General features: G+C 39.6%; 1 protein-coding gene across 1 annotated transcript in view; it reads right to left on the bottom strand.

The window, feature by feature from the left end:
- Window positions 1-10,362: 10,362 nt before the first annotated feature.
- NRXN3 (neurexin 3) overlaps window positions 10,363-21,824 on the bottom strand; it is a 1,753,959-nt gene continuing 1,742,497 nt past the window's right edge. The window contains exon 21 of the mRNA XM_052647275.1: window positions 10,363-10,985. Within this exon, the coding sequence (XP_052503235.1) occupies window positions 10,363-10,985 (623 nt within the window). The remainder of the gene's footprint in view (window positions 10,986-21,824) is intronic.

The raw sequence follows: 21,824 nt of genomic DNA, 5'->3' as shown, positions 1-21,824 counted from the left end.
TCAAGAATAATCATGAGCTTTTAAGTGGACAACACGGTATTGTTGACTGTAGGTACAATGTTGTACAGCAGATCTCTAGAACATATTCATCTTACTGAAATCTTATGCTTGTCGACTAATAATTTAAAGAGAGTAAATCTCATGTTAAGCGTTCCTACCAAAATAAAACATTAAAAATACAAAATAATGCATATCACTAAAGGGGTGAAATTTCTCTGAAGGCCTCTTGCTGTGTTTAACTGACCAGCTGTCACAGGAAACCTGAGGACTAGAAACCCAGGAGAGGAGTGAAAATCTTAGGATGTGAGCCTCTCTGGGTGTAATCCAAGCTGGATCTTTTAAGCAGAGAACGTTAGTGGTAGTAAAGGGAAAGCTTTGCCAATGAGCAGGCAGTTGAATTTTATATTTTCTTAGCAAAGGAAAGAATTCAGGAAATAGAGTGATTGCCTATCCTAAATATTTATGCAATTTCTGGTACTGGCTAGCCATGCAAGTAGCAGCTACCTTTGATCCTGCCTGAGTTAGGTAACGAGGCCAAGTTGTAATCATGATCAAATTCCATTAAGGCTTATGATGTACCAGGTGTAGGCGAAGCATTTTTCCATGCATTATTTTATTTAATCTTTCCTGACAAACCTATACAGTAGGTAGTATTATAATTTCCTTCAATAGGAATGAAAGCTGAGCCTTAGGTACACTAAGTAACTATCCAAAATCACAGCACCAAAATACACACCATGGCATTCTGACTCTGGAACCCAGGTACCTAACCACTAGAAAAGTTCATAGCCTGTTGACAGTCACACCATTCATTTAATACAACTCCAAAGTTTGGTCTGGCTTCCCTTTAGCGGTTCTATCTTCTAGGGCCTCTCATACAACCTTAACACTGCTTTCAAATCCTAATCCCCATTCCTCTTACAATCCTATTCTGTTCTGTGGTTTACTTTCTCTTGGATTTACCTGCTGTTCTATCTAGCACATGCATTCACATCAACAAGGTAGAATTGCTTTTGAATTCCTGGACTCCTTAGAGCCTTAAAAATGTTCACTTTACCAATTCCCAACACCATGCATATCTATGGTGGACTGAATTGTGTCTGCCACCCCTCAAATTAATACGTTGAAGCCCTAATACCTAGTGTTACCATATACGAAGGTAGGATCTTTAGGAGCTAAATTGAAATGAGGTTCTAAAGGTGGGAACATGATCTGATAAGACTGTGGCCTTATACAAACAGGAAGAGAGATTGGGTCAAGATGGCAGAGTAGAAGGACATGAACTCAACTCCTCCTGTGAGAGCACCACAATTGCAACTAGCTGTTTAACAATCATTGAGAGGACACTGAAAACCCACCAAAAAAAAAAAGATACTCCACGTCCAAAGGAGAAGCCACAACAATATGGTAGGAGGGGCACAGTAAAAAAGAAGAGATCTCTTCTCTCTTTCTTGCACATACTCAGAAGAAGAGTCATATGGGGACAGAATGAGAAGGTGGCCATCTGTAAGTCAGGAAGAGAGCCCTCACCAGAAAACAAACCCTACTGGATCTTGATCTGGGACTTCAGTCTGCAGAACTGTGGGAAATAAACTTCTGTTGTTAAGCCACCTAGCCTATGGCATTTTGTTATGGCACCCTAAGTAGACAATACAACATCTTATTACTTCTTCCTTGGCGCTAAATGCTCTGGGGGGAAAAAAAGTTGACATTGAATTATTTCTTTAGAGCTACCATTATGTAAGTGAAAGAGCTCTAAATTTGGAACTGCAAGACTGGGTTTTAAGCCATGAAATAAAAAGAAATGTTTCAAAAATATAAAGTATTACTATTGATGCCACATTGCGAGATGAAGTCAGCCAACCTCTTCCTAACACTTTTCATTAGCTGCCTTCTGAACAGACTGCCAACAGACTTCTGGCTTTTGCTCACAGCCTCATTATTAGGCACATAACTTTGCCTTCAGTTTACCCAGAATATTGAGGCTTTGACTATAGCTGTCACAACTTCTGTCAGTTTCACGGCAATATGTCCCTGATTCCATTTCCTCCTTTTTTGATATATCAAAAGAACAAGTCACCCCGTCTGTTCAGAGCAGCACTTCTATCTGGAAACTTGATCACTCCAATAATCTTATATCTTCTTTGAGAGAGTATCAGTATTGCCTTTCTCTTCCTGCGTCCTCTTAAAATCACTACCCCTTGACCTTGAGAACTATTTAAGACATTCTCCCATCTGTCTCTTCCCCTCATTGACAAATTCCCAAAACCTTCAGAGCCATGTCTTCCAATAGTGTAATTTATATAATCTGTGACCCATCCAAATTATTGTTTTGACCCTACTGACTCCTAGTTCAATACTTTTTTTTTTTAAATGGCATGTAGCTCTGATCTCTGCCTATAAATTTTTTCAAGGGTTTACCTAATACAGCAGCTCCTCTATTAAACCTTACCTTAAGTAATTTCTTCTGAACTCTCAGAGAACTTGGTTTGCACTATTTTGTTTGACAGCTTGTTTGAGAAACGCTTAGTAAATTGTAAACTTATTAATGCTCTCAATTTAAGACATAGTAATCATTTAATAATGCCTAATGAATACATTAGGCTGAGATGAGGGGCCCCACGTCTGAGGTCAGGGGTGGCGGCTGAGACGAGCTACCCCACATCTGAGGTCAGGGGTGGTGGTTGAGAGGAGCAACCCCACACCCAAAGAGCAGTGGCTGCGCGGGTGCAGGAGGGCCGAGAGGAGCTACTCCATGTTCAAGGTCAGGAGAGGTGGCAGTGAGGAGATACCCCTCGTCCAAGGTAAGGAGCAGCAGCTACACTTTGCTGGAGCAGCCGTGAAGAGATATCCCATGTCCAAGGTAAGAGCACCCAAGTAAGATGGTAGGTGTTGCAAGAGGGCATCAGAGGGCAGACACACTGAAACCATACTCACAGAAAACTAGCCAATCTGATCACATGGACCACAGCCTTGTCTAACTCAATGAAACTAAGCCATGCCGTGTGGGGCCACCCAGGACGGGAGGGTCATGGTGGAGAGGTCTGACAGAATGTGGTCCACTGGAGAAGGGAATGGTAATCCACTTCAGTATTCTTGCCTCGAGAACCTCTTGAACAGTATGAAAAGGCAAAATGATAAGATACTGACAGGGGAACTCCCCAGTTGGTCGGTGCCCAATATGCTACTGGAGATCAGTGGAGAAATAACTCTAGAAAGAATGAAGGGATGGAGCCAAAGCAAAAACAATACCCAGTTGTGGATGTGACTAGTGATAGAAGCAAGGTCCGATGCTGTAAAGAGCAATATTGCATAGGAACCTGGAATGTCAGGTCCATGAATCAAGGCAAATTGGAAGTGGTCAAACAGGAGATGGCAAGAGTGAACGTTGACATTCTAGGAATCAGTGAACTAAAATGGACTGGAATGGGTGAATTTAACTCAGATGACCATTATATCTACTACTGTGGGCAGGAATCCCTTAGAAGAAATGGAGTAGCCATCATGGTCAACAAAAGAGTCCAAAATGCAGTACTTGGATGCAATCTCAAAAATGACAGAATGATCTCTGTTCATTTCCAAGGCAAACCATTCAATATCACGGTAATCCAAGCCTATGTCTCAACCAGCAACGTTGAAGAAGCTGAAATTGAACAGTTCTATGAAGACCTACAAGACCTTTTAGAACTAACACCCAAAAAAGATGTCCTTTTCATTATAGGGGACTGGAACACAAAAGTAGGAAGTCAAGAAACACCTGGAGTAACAGGCAAATTTGTCCTTGGGGTATGGAAGGAAGCAGGGCAAAGACTAATAGAGTTTTGCCAAGAGAACACACTGGTCACAGCAAACACTCTCTTCCAACAACACAAGAGAAGACTCTACACATGGTCAACACCAAAATCAGATTGATTATATTCTTTGCAGCCAAAGATGGAGAAGCTTTATACAGTTAGCAGAAACAAGACCGGGAGCTGACTGTGGCTCAGATCATGAACTTCTTATTGCCAAATTCAGACTTAAATTGAAGAAACCAGGGAAAACCACTGGACCATTCAGGTATGCCCTAAATCAAATCCCTTATGATTATACAGTGGAAGTGAGAAATACATATAAGGGACTAGATCTCATAGACAGAGTGCCTGATGAACTATGGACGGAGGTTCATGACATTGTACAGGAGACAGGGATTAAGACGATCCCCTTGGAAAAGAATTGCAAAAAGAAAAATGGCTGTCTGAGGAGGCCTTACAAATAGCTGTGAAAAGAAGAGAAGCAAAAAGGAAAGGAGAAAAGGAAAGATATAAGCATCTGAATGCACAGTTCCAGAGAATAGCAAGGAGAGATAAGAAAGCCTTCCTCAGCGATCAATGCAAAGAAATAGAGGAAAACAACAGAATGGGGAAGACTAGAGATCTCTTCAAGAAAATTACAGATACCAAGGGAACATTTCATGAAAAGATGGGCTCGATAAAGAACAGAAATGGCATGGACCTAACAGAAGCAGAAGATATTAAGAAGAGGTGGCAAGAATACACAGAACAATTGTACAAAAAAGATCTTCACAATCAAGATAATCATGATGGTATGATTACTCACCTAGTGCCAGACATGCTGGAATGTGAAGTCAAGTGGGCCTTAGAAAGCATCACTCTGAACAAAGCTGCTGGAGGTGATGGAACTCCAGTTAAGGTATTTCAAATCCTGAAAGATGATGTTGTGAAAGTCCTGCACTCAATATGCCAGCACATTTGGAAAACTCAGCAGTGGCCACAGGACTGGAAAAGGTCAGGTTTCATTCCAATAACAAAGAAAGGCAATGCCAAAGAATGCTCAAACTACCACACAATTGCACTCATCTCACACACTAGTAAAGGAATGCTCAAAATTCTCCAAGCCAGGCTTCAGCAATACATGAACTGCAACCTTCCTGATGTTCAAGCTGGTTTTAGAAAAGGCAGAGGAACCAGAGGTCAAATTGCCAACATCCGCTGGATCATGGAAAAAGCAAGAGAGTTCCAGAAAAACATCTATTTCTGCTTTATTGACTATGCCAAAGTCTTTGACTATGTGGATCACAATAAACTGTGGGAAATTCTGAAAGAGATGGGAATACCAGACCACTTGACCTGCCTCTTGAGAAACCTGTATGCAGGTCAGGAAGCAACAGTTAGAACTGGACATGGAACAACAGACTGGTTGCAAATAGGAAAAGGAGCACGTCAAGGCTGTATATTGTCACCCTGCTTATTTAACTTCTATGAAGAGTACATCATGAGAAACCCTGGGCGGGAAAAGCACAAGCTGGAATCAAGAATGCCAGGAGAAATATCAATAACTTCATATATGCAGATGACACCACCTTTATGGCGTAAAGGGAGAGGAACTTAAAAAAAGCCTCTTGATGAAAGTGAAAGAGGAGAGTGAAAAAGTTGGCTTAAAGCTCAACGTTCAGAAAACGAAGATCATGGCATCTGGTCCCATCACTTCATGGGAAATAGATGGGGAAGCAGTGGAAACAGTGTCAGACTTTATTTTGGGGGGCTCCAAAATCACTGCAGATGGTGACTGCAGCCATGAAATTACAAGACACTTACTCCTTGGAAGGAAAAGTTATGACCAACCCAGATAGCATATTGAAAAGCAGAGACATTACTTTGCCAACAAAGGTCCGTCTAGTCAAGGCTATGGTTTTTCCAGTGGTCATGCATGAATGTGAGTTTTGGACCATGAAGAAGGCTGAATGCCGAAGAATTGAGGCTTTTGAACTGTGGTGTTGGAGAAGACTCTTGAGAGTCCCTTGGACTGCAAGGAGATCCAACCAGTCCATTCTGAAGGAAATCAGCCCTGGGGTTTCTTTGGAAGGAATGATGCTAAAGCTGAAACTCCTGTACTTTGACCTCATGTGAAGAGTTGACTCATTGGAAAAGACTCTAATGCTGGGAGGGATTGGGGGCAGGAGGAAAAGAGGATGACTCAGGATGAGATGGCTGATGGCATCACCGACTCAGTGGACGTGAGTCTGAGTGAACTCCAGGAGATTGTGATGGACAGGGAGGCCTGGTGTGCTGCGATCATGGGGTTGCAAAGAGTCAGACATGACTGAGCGACTGAACTGAACTGTGGCAATAAAAACTGTGATTTGGGAAGCACAGAGGACTGTCCTTTGAAGCAGAAAGTAGTTTACCATTTGAAACTATGGTACTTCTACTGAAGGAGTTGACTGAAGTAGATTTTTCTAGGGGTATGCACATTCCTGGTGTAAAGCTCAAGGAGAGCTCAATGAATCAATGTATCAGTGTGATTTCAACTGTAAGAGGAATAAAAACAATTATGACGCTAGGTAATGAAATAAAATGAGTGTTCCAGGGATCTTCTGTGGACTTTTAGGAAGAATTTTGGATTTTTTTTTTCTAGAATAATAGCAGGTGATTAATAAGACAATTTAGCCATTGCTGTTTGAGGGCTATGGGCCAGTCACTGTGCTTATAAGCAGGCAGTTTTATGCAAGTGAGCTCATTTAATTATAGAACAACACTAACAGGAAGGCGATATCATTTCAGTTTCATGGATGAAGTTAAAGTTGTTGCACACTTTACTCAAGGTATGACAGCTGATAAAGGACAGACCCAGGATTCACAGCCAAGATTTATGAACTAAGCTTTTCTGATTTCAAAACCCATGGCCAAAGTTAAACACACTGGAAAGAGATGGTATAGTCTCAATATTTCCTCATGGAGACAATGAAAAAGTACTTCTGTACATGGACATTAACCAAAGTATCTGAGCAAATGCCACTTAGATCTTGATAACTCTATTACCCATCATCTAGAAATTTCTCTGGCAAGTTTAACATTTTATTAAATCTATACTTCCTTTGCTTACCCCAACTTCTGGCCAAGTTGAATACTTTATGTAAATTATCTGAGACAGGAATAAAACCAGGAACTTTTCATAGTTTAATATCATTAAGCCTCATTATCTATTTCCTTGATAGTCAATAATATAACCATTTCACCAATGAAATTTGAAGGAACAGGGTTAATCATATTTGTTTTTAATTATAACTCTTTAAAAACTGGTAACCAAAATATGGCTATAGTACAGGTATTTAGTTAACCCATGTTTCTAGATCACGATAAAAAATGTAGAGTGTCATGGATTATCCAGTTGGCAAAGTAAGCATGTGCTTAAGGAACCAGCATGTCAAGGACACCTGAGATATGACAAAGGTTCCAGCTGTAGTGAATGTTACAGAATTTTGTAATCTGAAAATCTAGAAAGACGCTGTTAAAGTTTAAGCACTCACTTAAATTTGACTTTGGATTTAGTGTTTTTCTGAAAAATTTCAATGTGGTAGGAGGCTTGGAAAGAAGCCACCTAAAACTTTCCAGTGCTTCAGATAGGAACACGGTTCTGGAAAACTGTTGAAAGTTTGTTAACTTACAGCAAATACTTTATGTTACCAAACACTTAAAAAAATATAGTATCTAATAATTTGTTTTCAGAATAAAATGCTTCTGTAGTCTTACCTGTTTAGGAAAGTTTTTCCTTCCTGTTTACCTTATTTAAACAATAATGTAATAACAATCATTATGTAAGCAATAATAATCTAAATAATAATGCCTCCGTTGACAGACAATAACTGCTTAGCCCACAAATATATCACTTTTGATAACTTTAGATAAGCAATTAGTAGCAATTCATAATATTTTATTTCACATGAACATGGTCCTAGTTTCCTTAGCTTCTCATATGATGATCATATTTAGCCCCAGTGCAAGATTTTTTAATAAATGTTTGGAAAAGAAAAATGCATCATCATACAAGGATTGGGAAGAACATTTTATTGCTAAGCATATCCTTGAACGAAAATGCAAATATGAAATAAAAGAGAAAAGGGAAAAAAAAGCAGTAACTTCACAACATCATAAAAGAAATTTCTTAAGAGTTTGTTCATAAAACAACAGGAATATGATAGAAGCTAACATACAAAATGCACATGTTCCCATAAAATTGTCCAAATAGAAACTTACACTAAAAGGAATATAACAATTGTATTTTTACTCAAATAAAAAAATGCAAAGAAAGAAAGCAGGAAATCAGTTCACAAGACCTCAAGACTCCAAGAACAGCAATCTTTTACAGACATCGAGATATAATCAACTTCATATAGGTTGGGCCATTTAGGTTATCTAAAATCGTGCTTTGATACCTCTTTATAATCCCGTCTTTTCCAATGATAACAAAATAATCCAAAACTCTTAACACACTGAAATATCAGATAATGAGGAACACCTCTTTCCATACACATTAGTAAAGGCTGCCATCATTGAGATTGCATTTTTTGCCCCACATCTTTAAGATATTTTCTCAAAGTCAAATATTCATGCAACTTACAAAGACCAGCAAGAGTAGATTTCTAAATCTAAACAGCTGATTGACTTTCATCTGTACAAAAGAAACTGTATATATCTGACCCTCCAGAGGACACGTTTCATTTTCGTGTAAATATTTGTCTTGCTTTGTCTCTTGCTTTCGGGTTAGGTATGGCCACAGAACCAGTTTATCATTTTACTGTACATTGATTCCTCTTTTCAGAAAGAAAGACAACTGGAACAGAAACCAAACTAACGGAAATAAACAAAGGAAAGAACAGTTCTCAAAGCGCTATGTACACAGGTGGCGAAGGAACTATACCAGCAAAAATGTAGTAAAATATGTAAACAAAATCTGAGAAGAGTTTTTTTTTAAATTCTCCTTGACACAGTTAACTGTGACAAAACTAAAACTCACACTTTCTTCACATTTTAAGGTTTACTTTTTTGTTGTTTTGTTATTTTCTTTGAAAACAACATTCTCATTCCACTTCAAGATTTTAAGTTTTCCTGTTTCAGTCATCCCATCAAACATACCATGATAAATATATCTGTATATATATTTATTTATATATATTATACTATTAAATTCCATTTTGTGTGTGTGTGTGTCACAGCAGCTTTATTCACTTGTTATTTATTTATCTTTAGAAAAGATGGGTGAAGGGAGACGTGAGCAAATGGAAGGATAGAGTTATCTGTAAATGTCAGGCTGGAAAATTAAATCACTAGGAAAAACATGATCATGTTGGGGGCGGGGGAAGAGCTATGAGTTTTGCACTCTCTCATGCCATGTTTGGCTTGTGTGACCTTTTGTGGTTCTATCACAAGTTGAACTCCCCTATTGTCTGTTTTGATTCTTTAACAGACTTCTTGTATTGTCTTTTCTCTTATATTTGCATGCATTTCAGTCAGTCACAGATCCAGCCCACCCCCCCGGCCCCCTTTCCTAGGAAAGGCTCTGTTTTAATTTGTGGGGCTATCTGCTTTACCTCAATTTGGCTGGGCTCATGGACAGGAACAATATTGTTAAGTGAAGCCGATAGCTCTGAGAAAACCAGCCCTAACCACATCTGTTCAGGGTTTGGGTGGCAAATTCTGGAATTTGATCCTGAGGGACCAGCTTTTCCAATCAAAACTATCATCCATCCCATGATTTTGCTATGTGTTCAGCAAAGCATCATATAGAAACAGACAACAGATTCTAGAAACACCACAGCCTGGTATGTAGAGTGAACACCATGGTAGCTTTTGAGTTCATATGGCAACAGTCTCTCTTACTTTTGTTTTCTGAGATTTTGTTTTTCTTCTTCCTAACTTATGTCCAATTATTTTCAAAAAATAATCAAATACCCAAAAGCCATTTTTTTCCCCTCAGATCTTGAAAAGTTACACGCACACTGGCCAGAACCAGATAAGGGTGGGTTTTTGTTGTTTTTAACGTTTTTTTTCTTTTCTTTTTTTTGTTTTTTGTTTTTTACATAATTAAACAAACAAACAAACAAAAAAACATTATTACAGTCAAGCTTCACAAACATTATTACAGACTCACTTGGAGTTATGGAACAAGTAAGCCATGAAGTCTTCTACCTTGGGTAAAAGGTCCTCAAGAGAAGGAAGCTTCCAAGTCTGCGAAAAGTTGGGGGGCCGGGCGGGGTGGGGGGGGGGGGGGGCGGCGGGGAGCCACCTGCTCGCTCCAGCGTGCAAAAGTGTGTGCTGGCTGACACAGCAGGGCAGAAAGAACTTTCTGTCTCCGAGCGGCGACTGTGTCAAAGAAGCCCGTGGCTTGCGCCTTCTCGGTTAGGTGCGTCTTGGTGTTCTGTTCACGAATGATTTTCCCCACCGGAGTCACGGTCCACACAGCCCCGTCTCCTGGGACAGTTCTGACCCCTGCGGAATGCTCAGGTTGCCAAGTACACGCGCGCCTGCGGGCAGAGGAACGACCCGGGCTCAGCTTCGCGCGCCGGGAGCGGCGGCGTGGCGCCTACACGTAGTACTCCTTGTCCTTGTTTTTCTGTTTCTTGTGGCCGCCCTTCGAGCTCGGTGGCTTCTCCTTGAGCAGGGTGCCGTTGCTCTGCGCCGAGTTGCTGATGTAGTTCCGTGTCTCGTCCACCTGGTAGGAGCCCTCGTCCCTGTTCCTGTACTTGTACATGGCGTACAGGAGGATCAAGATGCAGAGGGCGGCTGCAGCCACAATGCCGACGACCATCCCTGTTGTGCTGCTGGACTCGCGGATCACCTCTGAGGCCCCCGGGACCCGTCTGACTCCCGGCTCCGTGGGGTTTGCTGTGGGCACATTACGGAACATGGGGGAAGTAATTAGTGGGCTCTTCAGTTTGGTGCTGTCTAGCTCATAGGCAGTGGGCAACGGAAGCAAGACTAGATCAGGCTGGGGTTTGAGCTCACGGTTATTCATTTTGCCAGCTGGCAATTTGGGCACCATCCCAGACGAGGAGGAAGCTGTGAAGCGGATCAGCTCAGGGGACAAAGATGTGGTAGTAGTCCTACTAGTTTCGGAGGCTTTGTTAGGTCTAAAGTCCTTGGATTCCCACTTGGGCGCATGTGCTTTGTAGCCACCTTCGAAGATTGAAGTGGAAAGACTCTTATCTGTTACCAAGGAGAAGGTGGTGTAAAAATCTTCATCATCAGTAGGGGGCAGGTTAGAGTCAAAGGTTTCCCCTGAGCCATACCCAGATATCACCAAGCCATCATCATCACAACCATCGCTGCCTTGGTCCGACAAGCAAGGTAACCCCGCCTCAGAGGTCATAGACAGGGAATCTTTGGTGGTCTCAATAATGGTGAGGAGGGGGCGGAAGGTAGGGGGGAGTGTAATGGAAGGTGCACGAGTAGCAATAGGAGGGGTAGCTAACGGGTCTTCTACAAGAAGAGGGATAACTAATTCACCTCCTGGGATGGAAAAGAAAAAAGAGAAACAGAATTAGTACATTTGGAGAAACACAAGTCACAGCCGTGCTCAGTAAATGCGGTTCATAGGTCACATCTCAGAAACGATGAGAGCCTTGCATGTAGCTCCAGACCCTCTCTACTTGCAGCCTAATCGTTCTAGGCTGATCTAGAGCCCATGGTATGCCTCTTGCCACCAAAACCTGAAATTCATAGAGTGAGGGCTTAGATATTTAAAGATACTCTCAAGTAATCATTTAGATAGAATTCAAATAGGCTTTTTTCCAGGATCTGCTTATGGGATGATGACATTTAACTACACCACTGCAGATACTCACCATCAATTGTGCGTGTGCGTGTGTGTGTGTGTGTACTTGAACACATGCATGTGATTAATCTGAGCATTTCTTTATTTTCTTCTTGCTGCTGCTGCTGCTAAGTCGCTTCAGCCGTGCCCGACTCTGTGTGACCCCATAGACGGCAGCCCATCAGGCTCCTCTGTCCACGGGATTCTCCAGGCAAGAATACTGGGGTGGGTTGCCATTTCCTTCTCCAAGGCATGCATGCATGCTAAGTTGCTTCAGTCGTGTCCGACTCTGTGCGACCCCATGGACAGCAGCCCACCAGGCTCCTCTGTCCATGGGATTCTCCAGGCTGGAATACTGGAGTGGGTTGCCATTTCCTTCTCCAATTTTCTTCTTGGGTTTCTACTTATTTGCTCCCATTAGGATGAGAATGACAGATTTTCCAGGTCACTGAGATCAAGATCAAGGAACACAAAAGAGCTCATCTTCAGTATTTTATAAGTTGCTACTTTTCATTTCACATTTATCAAGTGTAGGCTTTGTTTAGTATAAGCTAAGTAAGGAGAACTTACAGAGGTTGAACATGTTCATACAACAGGCCTATTTTGACTATGCTGTTCCAGAAATTCCTCTGACTATAAAACAACTACTTGCTTTGTATTGGTCTAATGTTATATTCATACATTGCTTTTATGTTATATGCAATATATGCTGAGCAGACACTAGATTTTAAAAATACCTAGGCTATATATCCATGACTTACTGGAAACTTACTTTTAGATCCAGAAATGTAGAGAGAGCAAAGTGAATTTTTAAGATCAGTGATTCTTGTTTAGAGTGGTAGATACTTATCAGTGTACCCACAGACCCTCCTCACCGCCCTTATACTAGGACTAGGTCAGGAAAGGAAGGTCAGGAGAGTTCATTAAATTATAGTCCGTGGAAATCACGGTTATCACAAATATTCTGTGGTGGCTGTTACTCACCTAAATGTAGGGCCAAGCTTATTATTCCTGTATGTAAAGCAAGATAATCCTGTGTCTCCTTATAGTGTTATTTTCAAACAGAGAAAGAATCTCGGGAAGTCACAGTTCATGTCTTCTGTTAAATTTATTTAAAAAGTTATTTCAACTACTGTTTTTTAAAAATCTTCTAGCAGAGACAGCATGATGAGTCCCTGGCCCAGTTAATCAGCTTTCACCCACGTCAGAAGCTTTCATTCTCTGTCGGAGAAACTGAGTGAGAGGTTGGCAACAGTGTACCTGATGCGTATCATATGGAACGGAAGGCACAAGAGAGCATGGGACCGTCATTCTTGACCTACTCAACAATGTTACATAAGTGGGGAAATAAAACAAGAACCTTTCTGAGAATCTCAAGATGATATTTTGGCCTGTGCTCTAAACCCCAAGCTTCTCTTCTAGCGCTCAGAGTTTGCAGCTATTGAGCAACCGATTTTTGCAGATTTTACAAAGCTTAGGCTTGCTTTCCTGGGCTAGCAGGCCTATGTTTTTTTTCCTTTTTTTTGTTTTTTACATTGTGACCATGTATAATTCATGTCTTGCAACTTATTTAATGCATAATTTACACACTTTTGCTAGTTTTTATAAGTGGAATTTAGAATACAGGCCCCCAGAGGTAAGCCAGTCTTAAAACTAACCCCAAGGTGCCTCCTTTTCCCCCTGTTTTTCCAGCCCCGAGTGTTATATTTAAGGTGATGGAAGCAGGCAGTGTTTGAGTAAGAAAGTGTAGTGAGAACAAAGGAGTGAAGGCTCATGCAGTCTGCTTAAAGATTCCCTTAGGACTGCTCAGAATGATTTTACTTGCCTTTGGAGGACAAGGCAGGATTTTCGTACCCATCTCACCCAGAACAAAGGTTTTAGCACGGGTGTTCTTTTCTGGCACGAATATGGAGAGTCATTTGCGTTTTAGAGCAAGGATAAAAGTCAACCCAATATATATTAAGTGGAAAATAAACTGGGATAAAGGGAAAGAAATGACTGATTTGTTGGGAGGCAAAGTCCTGGGACAGATAATTGAATGCAAAGGCAAATTGTTAAGTAGGATGTGAGTGTCCCTTTAAGTGAGATGAAGATCACTGTCTTCCTGATTACAGAGTGGCATTCATTTGCACTTTTAGTGTGCCATCTGTGACACCCAACTGGAGTCTTAACGTTTGCCTGTTTTTCCCCCTGTCTTTTCAATCGTAGCTAAAGCTTCCAGAGTGTCTTTGTTGTTTAAAAAACCTACAACATCTACACACTGCTCATTCTGCAGTTGAATCACTTCCACTTTCCTTTGCGTTTCACTTCTCATTCAACACCCTGAAGTGAGCATCTCTCTTGGAGCAGGAAAAAAAGAGTGAAATTCATCCTTTTCATGATGGGAAGGGAAGAAGGTCTGGAAGTTTACTAATTAACAAAGAGCTTCTAAAAGTTGATGAGGCCCTTTTGTGAAATGGTAAAAGCTTATTTCAAAACTAAAATGATGGGTAGGCTGGTGCAGAGTTTTAATAACAGAATCTGTTAAAATTGTTAATCTTCAATTTTCTCGGCCATGCTACTATTAATCCTAGTAGTAGTGATAAAAATGATAAATTATGCCCCTCTTAGGGGCTTTTGAACCTAAAACTTGGTAATGCTTTATCAATGAAATTGTAGAAACTTCCATAGCTCCCCTGCCCTTGCAACTCAAGGAATTGGAAGAATGTCTATAGCATAAAAGGGAGTCCACTGGGGTGTAGGAGTTGGTGTTATAAAGGGGAATTAGAGTGAATATAGGTGGAAATTTTTAGATAACAGTAAACGGGAAAGGTGCCTGGGACAAGTATATGCCATTTTTATATCAAATTTTGTATATAAGATGACTCTAGGGTCCAGACGAGTCCAAGGGCTCTCACATCATTTGAGATAAACAGACGAGGCATGTGTTTCTCCCATCATTAGATCCTTACTAGAAATGACTTTGACTGCAGAGGGCTACTTAAGAGTTCATGTTTATTTGTGTTAATCCAAAGTGACCATCCTCAGAAATGTTGGAGCAGCTGATAACTTTTTTCACTGCCCAAAGACCATGAAGTCAGTGATCTCTCAGATGACCATGCTTACAAAAGTATTCACAGAAGCAACAAGCTTAAAGTCATCAGGAGCTGCTGGCAGAGTATTACAAAACCTGTAATCCATCAAAACTCTCATTTCCTATTCTGTCCCCAGAACTCTTCTTTGATTTGGAATAAGAACTATCTGTTTTCCTCAAAGTTAGCATTTTAAATCAGGAATATATACTCTTTTTTGACAGGGTTGTGCTCTTCTTTAAACCAGAGAGATCACTAGGGATATAAAAGGTCTATTTTAGCCCTGAAGGCTGCCCTGCTTTTTTGCTTTATGAGTGTATTTATAGATATATAATTCATGCGTCTAGGGCTGATATTCAGCAAAAGGGGCTCTCTGCCATTGGAAAAGACAGTGTATTAAAAATTTAATAGAACTCTTTTGAACTGTGAGAATGTTGTAGGTGATAGTGATATGGTGGGTCATCTCAAAACACAAGAAGAGAAGCAGAAAGTTTTAATATGGCTCCAACCTTTGCCTCTCTGGAGATATTTGGGTCTTAGAAGTCACAAAAATATGAAAACCAGTGACACTGAAGAATGAGACTCTGGGAGAAGACACCATGCTCCAAGTCCTTAAATTTCTTTTTATCTGTATTTAGGTTCTTTACCTCATCTCTTATTTGCATTTTTCTAATTCTCTGCTGGGAAACTCACGCACAGTGGGGAGAAGTCATTTTCCCCCACCAAATTAGTTATTGAATTGTATTCATTTAGTCATTTGGTGCCGCAGAAGTGTATACTTGTAACACATCCATATCTGGAAACTTGGAACCGTGAAGCTCTTCTTCAACTGTCCTCAGGAAAAATAGTCATGGATAGACATAGCAAGTCCCTGGGGAGCAGACACCGAAAAAATTCAAGTGTCTCAAAGGGACTTAGCTTTTTAAATAGTATTTTAATGAGATGAGAATCTTTAGGCAGGACATTTTCCCCCTAGTTTATCTGAAATGGATTTGATTCCAAAAGGCTACAGAGTCTATTCTTTTCAAGATATGCCCAGATAAGATGAGCAATAGCCCCTTGATATCATCGCGTGGGTGTGCATGCTAAGTCACTTCAGTCGTGTCTGACTCTTTGCGACCCCATGGACTGTAGCCCACCAGGCTCCTCTGTCCATGGGATTCTCCAGGAAAGAATACTGTAGTGAGTTGCCATGCCCTTCTCCAGGGGATCTCCCCAGCCCAGGAATCGAACCTGCATTTCCTGCATTGGCTAGTGGGTTCTTTACCACTAGCACCATCTGGGAAGTGTAAAAGAAGGAATGTCTTGTGGATTTTTTCATCTGCATATTGGTTAAGAGTTTTGCCTTTGAAATCACTCAGACTCAAGTTAGCATCACAGTTTTCTGGTTTACTAGCCCCATGAGTTCATCAAATTTATTAAATTCTTTGTAAAATGGAAATAATAACACAGCTTACCTCAAGCCATCAGTGTAAATAATGATTCATGTTAGTGTCACTTAAAATGCATGTTAAGTATTTAGCACAGAGATGACTGCTATTCTAATATGCTAGCTATTAGTAATATTTCTATTAGGTATTTTGGGCCTATAAACACTGATACTGTTGATTACTTTTTTCTGACCATTTTTAACAGAGTAGTCTCATGCTGAGGTAGAAGTATAATAATATAGGATCTAGATAATTAAGGCTATTTTTAATGCAGTGTTTGAAGAATGTTATAATAACCCCAAGAGCTTGTATTTAAAAGAAATGACTAGCCTTATATCAAATGGACTTAGGCATCTTCAACAAAAACAAAGGTTTCAATTAGATAAACTAGCACTCCATTTAGGAGGTTCTTAGTTTTAAACCTAAACTATCATCCAACATATCAACACTATATACTCATATAAACCAAGGCAGATAAGACTCACTCACAGATGCTGTGGTATTAGAATCATATCCCTTATCTACGCTTCAGTTTAATATTTTTGCAATAGTAATACTAATACCTAAAATTAGAGTGAAGCAAGTAACGTCTTCATTTAAAAATTCTATAGCACTTCTTGCTGATCTTATGTTTCCTGAAATGCATAACTGATCCAAATACCTTTAAGGGCAAGGAGTATTCTCATGGTAGAGTCACACAAAATGGTAATACCTACCGAAAACATTTCCTAAATAAAACTTCAGGTGTGAAAATCATCATGTTTCTTCTTGAGAGAATCCTAGGATCCTTTTAAAGCTTACCTGATTAAATCCCTGAGAGAAATGGCAAATATTAATAGAAAGGGAAAAGGACAGACAGACAGGAGGAGGGGAGGTTGGGTGCTTACTGTGCATGGGTGTCTCTCACCATCGTTAAGGCAGCATTAACGATGCTTTGGAAGGCAGCATTGTCATATTATCATAGGACAATACTTAAGAAATCTGAGATTCATGATGTCTCTTGTCTCAATCAGTCTGATTTTGTAGTTTTCAGTGATGGTGATATTTTAATCCTGGATAAAACAAACTCTACCATAGTCACTTGAGAGTATCTTATTTCCCCTGTGCTGAAGGAAAATAAAATCAGGGACTGATTTTCCCAAATGTTTTCTAAGGAGTTAAATTAGGATGTAATTACCACTGAAACACTTGTCGTTAACTCAGTTAATTTTCTTCTAGGGTACAGGCCTCCCATAGGTTGTATCTAATTTCATATCCCACTGTAGAAACTACCATTACTTTCAAAGCTTTAAAAGTTGGTTCAGGCAAAGAGGTCAGGCTTCCCTTGGATGGTAAGAACAATTTACCTATACCTTTCCACCAAGAGTAGAATTCACATCGATTATTAGGAGCAATTCAGCACAAAACATAACAGTGAAAATTAAGCAAATAGACACAAATGAAATAAAACATTTACTATTATCTTAAAAAATCATAGAGTAGAAAATAAAATCAACTTCAGGGCCAAAGTAAGCTAGAGGGAAAGAGAGCAAATAACATCAACATCAAGGCATTCACAATATAAGGAAGGACAGAAAGAAAAATAAAAGCAAGTAAAAAAATACAGGTTGTTGTAGAGAAAATAAAGAAAGAAATCATTTCCATATAGACAAAATAATTTAAAAAAAAGCATACTGTATTAATTTATAGTCAACTTACATCAACAAATTGCCCGCATGTTTTTTGGCATGAAAGAAAAATTTACAAAAGAAAGTTGTGTAAGAATGCTCTTGGACAAATAGAATTGCCACATTCTTGTAACTTGCTTTTTTTTGTTGTCATTTCTTTTAAAACTTTTGAGCAAAATGTCTAATTTTCAAATATAATAATTTACAACAGAGGATGATACAGGAGGCAACAACACATACATCCACACCACATAACATGAAAAGAAAAAAAATCTGCACTTTATCAATTTTTTTTTTTACTTTCAGGGGCTTGGGAGGGCATCAGTTTTGAATTTGAAATTATTCTGATTGCGATGATTAAAAAAAACCTTAAAAAAAAACCTGTTTAATTTTATAATTTGCCTTTAAAAAATCTAAGAATCTAGAGAGTTTTGAATGAATTTCTGCATTAATATAGGTTCTCAGATATATATTGAGTTTAAATCTTTTTGTCTTTTTTTGACAAGTTCTAGAATTTCTTTATTTGAAGGGGATGGATGACAGCACATAAATTTGAACAATGCTAAAGAAAGGAGGGGGATGGGAAGGGAAGATGCAGAAAGGGTCGGGTCGTATCTATGAGTGAACTACACAAGAGATGAAGATGATGGGAGTAAATGTGTAAGTGAGTCGCCATGTCCATGTAAGGGCGGCACGGAGTGATCTAGCTGCATTAGAGCTTCTGGCTGTAAGGAAGGGATGGGCAATATACAAAAACAAATGAGCCTACACATGCCCATCTACAGATATAAAGAACAGAACTCTAACACTGACAATCTCACACACCCTAAGCTGCAACTTCTTCAACATGCAATTATTCCAAAAATCATTACAGTTTCATTAAAGATTTTCCAATAATAAAAACAGTTAAACTTTTGTCCCTACTAAAAGTAGCCAAGATACATGAAATAATAATAGTAGTAATAATAATAATACTATAATAATGATCAGAAGGTTAAAAGCAAAAACAAGGAGACTAGGTTTATGCATTCAAGTTGAAAAACTTCAACGGCAGCCACACAGCCCCATCGAGAGTTAGGGGAGGGGTTAGAGATCTTCCTATGTGACTGAAAGACAAAGTTGTGCAGGGAGCCTGCTGGCTGGGTCGTTTATTACTTCCTTCTATAGGAAGGGTACTGTCTGAGTGATGTCACCCATCTTCCCCATTCCACCCATGGTGCGTGTGATTCTGGTGAGACTGGGCTTATGTTAAAGATGTGGCTGTGGGGATTCTGCAGCTGAAGTTGTTCCACATTTAAAGAGGGAGTGGGGGAAAGTTGCAGAAAACAATTCATAACTTTTTTTTTGTCATAGTTTTGGATAAAACCAAATCTAAAGATCCAGCAATTAAAAAGAAACACATCAATATATATAGATAGATAGATAGATATAGTACAAAAAGCACTTAATTCCCAAATAAGAAGGGAGCAAAGAACAAAAAATAATTTAAAGAAAAAAGTAGTTCACACACTTTCAGAGATGAACAACCAGATGCACACGCTGAGGAGGCACAGACAGAGCAGTCAGGGGACACTTTTTTGTTGTTGTTGTTGTTGTTTTGTATTTTCTGGCTTATCGATTCCCCTTTTGGAGATAGCCAACATTAAAAACAAATTTTGCATTTTCTTTGAAAAAGAAAGTTTGCATTTTCTTAACTTTTTTTTTTAAATAAAAAGGGCGTGCAGTCTGGATGTACGTCCTAAGTAGACATTTGAGAGAGAAAAAAAGAGGCTAAGACTGACAAATGGGTACTTGTCTATTATCCTGTCACTGCAGGAATGCTAACCAAGTTAATACATGCTAAAAGTAAGTTGCATTTAGGGAAAATAGAAAAACAGAACAGCAAGCTAGGGTTGGGAAGAGGTCAGCAAGACAAATTTGAGAGTAGGAGAAAGGTATTGGATTTAGTTTCATGCCTTTCCAGTAGGGGCAGAGGGCATCCCAAGACTTCTGGCCAATTGCACTCTGGTAAGCATGTGTGTGGATATGTGTTCATGTGTCGGGCGTTGAAGTAGAGCATGTAAAGGCAGCAACTGAGGTAAAAAATACCCATGAGTTCATGGGTTCTGCTCGAGGAAACTTAGCCCGGATTCATTCACAATCTCAGAAGGCACATGTGGTAAGACATAGAGGGGTCATCATTAACACGGCTCCATGTACGTGTTCTTGGGCTTAGCCAAACTGACAGGGTACACGTGTGACAATTGTGGTCATCAAATGTACCTGATAAATGGAGAGTTTGGAGCTTTTCCTAAGTAACAGGAGCAAACCCCCGCTCTCCAGGCCTCTGCTCCGAAAGAGCACAGTGCCACAGAGTCAGTAAGCTATAGGATCATCAGGCAAGGAAGGTAGCTTATTTGAAGGACATTGGGGGAACCTGTGCTTGTCTCCTAGAGACTGTGTGGGAAACAAAATGCTCCATTCAACCTACAGTGACAGAGAGAAAAGAGAAACTGTGTGTGTGTGTGTGTGTGTGTGAGAGAGAGAGAGAGAGAGAGAGAGAGAGAGAGGGAGGGAGAGAGAGAGAAGATAGGGCAGAAAGGACCATGGGGAAAGTTTTTAGAAATGGCCTCAGCCTCTACTGGAAGAGATCACAAGAATTACACTAATTAGTTTGTCCCTGTGAGAACATTAATGGTCAACCAAGGACTGGGAAACCCGGGTAGGAGAACCACAGAGGTGAGACACTTGAGAGCATCTGGTTCTGAAGCCAATTCCAACTACTCCTAAGAAGCTTTTTGGGGTGACTTTGACAAATAGAATACATTTGTGAGGAGGAGTCAGACTTTTGTCCCCTATGGGACGCCCCTTTTATTATTTTATTTTAAAATGATCATAGTAATGTGTCCCCATGGGTCAGTCCGTACCAAGATTTTTAGTCTCTGGTTTTATGTGAATTGTTATTCTAGGAACTTCACAAAGTACAGCTGGAGGTTTTAGGAGGAGGGGAAAAAAATCCCAAAAATATAGGAAAAGAAAAACCCTTGTTGCCATTTAGTTAATTTTTTTGGAATAATTATACTTTTAACAATGAATTTTATTGTATGACAAAACCCTATAAATGTTAATATTGCCTCACAAGGCATCAGTTAACTTCTGGAGAACAAAGTTTTAATAACATTCACATGAGCTATTTTTTGTTTCATGGGCAATTTTGTAGGAAACATAAGTGATATAAATCTGAGATATGTCCAGGTATCATACTCCTGTAAAATGAGAGGTGTTTTGAAGAAGATCCATCAGCAATTTGCATCTCCTAAGGTTTATACTGAGTAATTTACCTATTTCAAAATTGCCTGTTTTAAAGCTTTTATAAGTAGGACACCATTTACTTTCTGGAAATCACTGGTTTAAACAATTGAACATACCAAAATTTATGGTTGTCATTTTGCAAATAAAATAATATATGTATTTTTTAAACCCATGGAAGCCACAGTTTCAAATGAAGCCAACACAGTGCTATATCAGTGCATATATGTTTTAGAAGTCAACCAGCAGTTAATACACACAAAGCTTGTCTGATGTCTAACATAAGATAGAAAATAACGTTGCGAGTAGCTCATAATCAGGTCACAACTTCATTTTCATATTTCATTAGATAGCTACACTAGGTTTTTATTACCAATAACTGCATGGTTCTCTGTATATGCCTCTGCTGAGTGTTAAGAATGCTTTGGGATTATATTCCATTGAGAACAAATAATACAATAATTTGACTTGAAATAGCATATTTTGATGTGACATTTTCATCCCACTATGTCCTAATAACTGTCTAAATGCAAAATCTGACTTTTAAGAACATCAAATGCAGTAAGATGGAGTTACTCCGAATGCATCTCAGAAAGTGCACTTGTTTTGAAGAAATATGTTTCTCAGCTGCCTGTGGTTGTACCTGAGAAGCCCAAAGAATACTGAAGGAATTCAAGGTGCAAACCCACCTCTCTGGCAGAGTGGGTCCTGCTCGATACGGACACTGTCTTCAGTGTGCACAGGTGAGATCCCAGAGGAAAGTCCAAATGAATTAT

The sequence above is a fragment of the Budorcas taxicolor genome, chromosome 10, assembly GCF_023091745.1.
Source record: "Budorcas taxicolor isolate Tak-1 chromosome 10, Takin1.1, whole genome shotgun sequence".
In the NCBI taxonomy this organism is placed as follows: Eukaryota; Metazoa; Chordata; class Mammalia; order Artiodactyla; family Bovidae; genus Budorcas; species Budorcas taxicolor.
The sequence above is the reverse complement of the archived record's forward strand: the minus strand, read 5'-3'. Positions and strand labels throughout refer to the sequence as shown.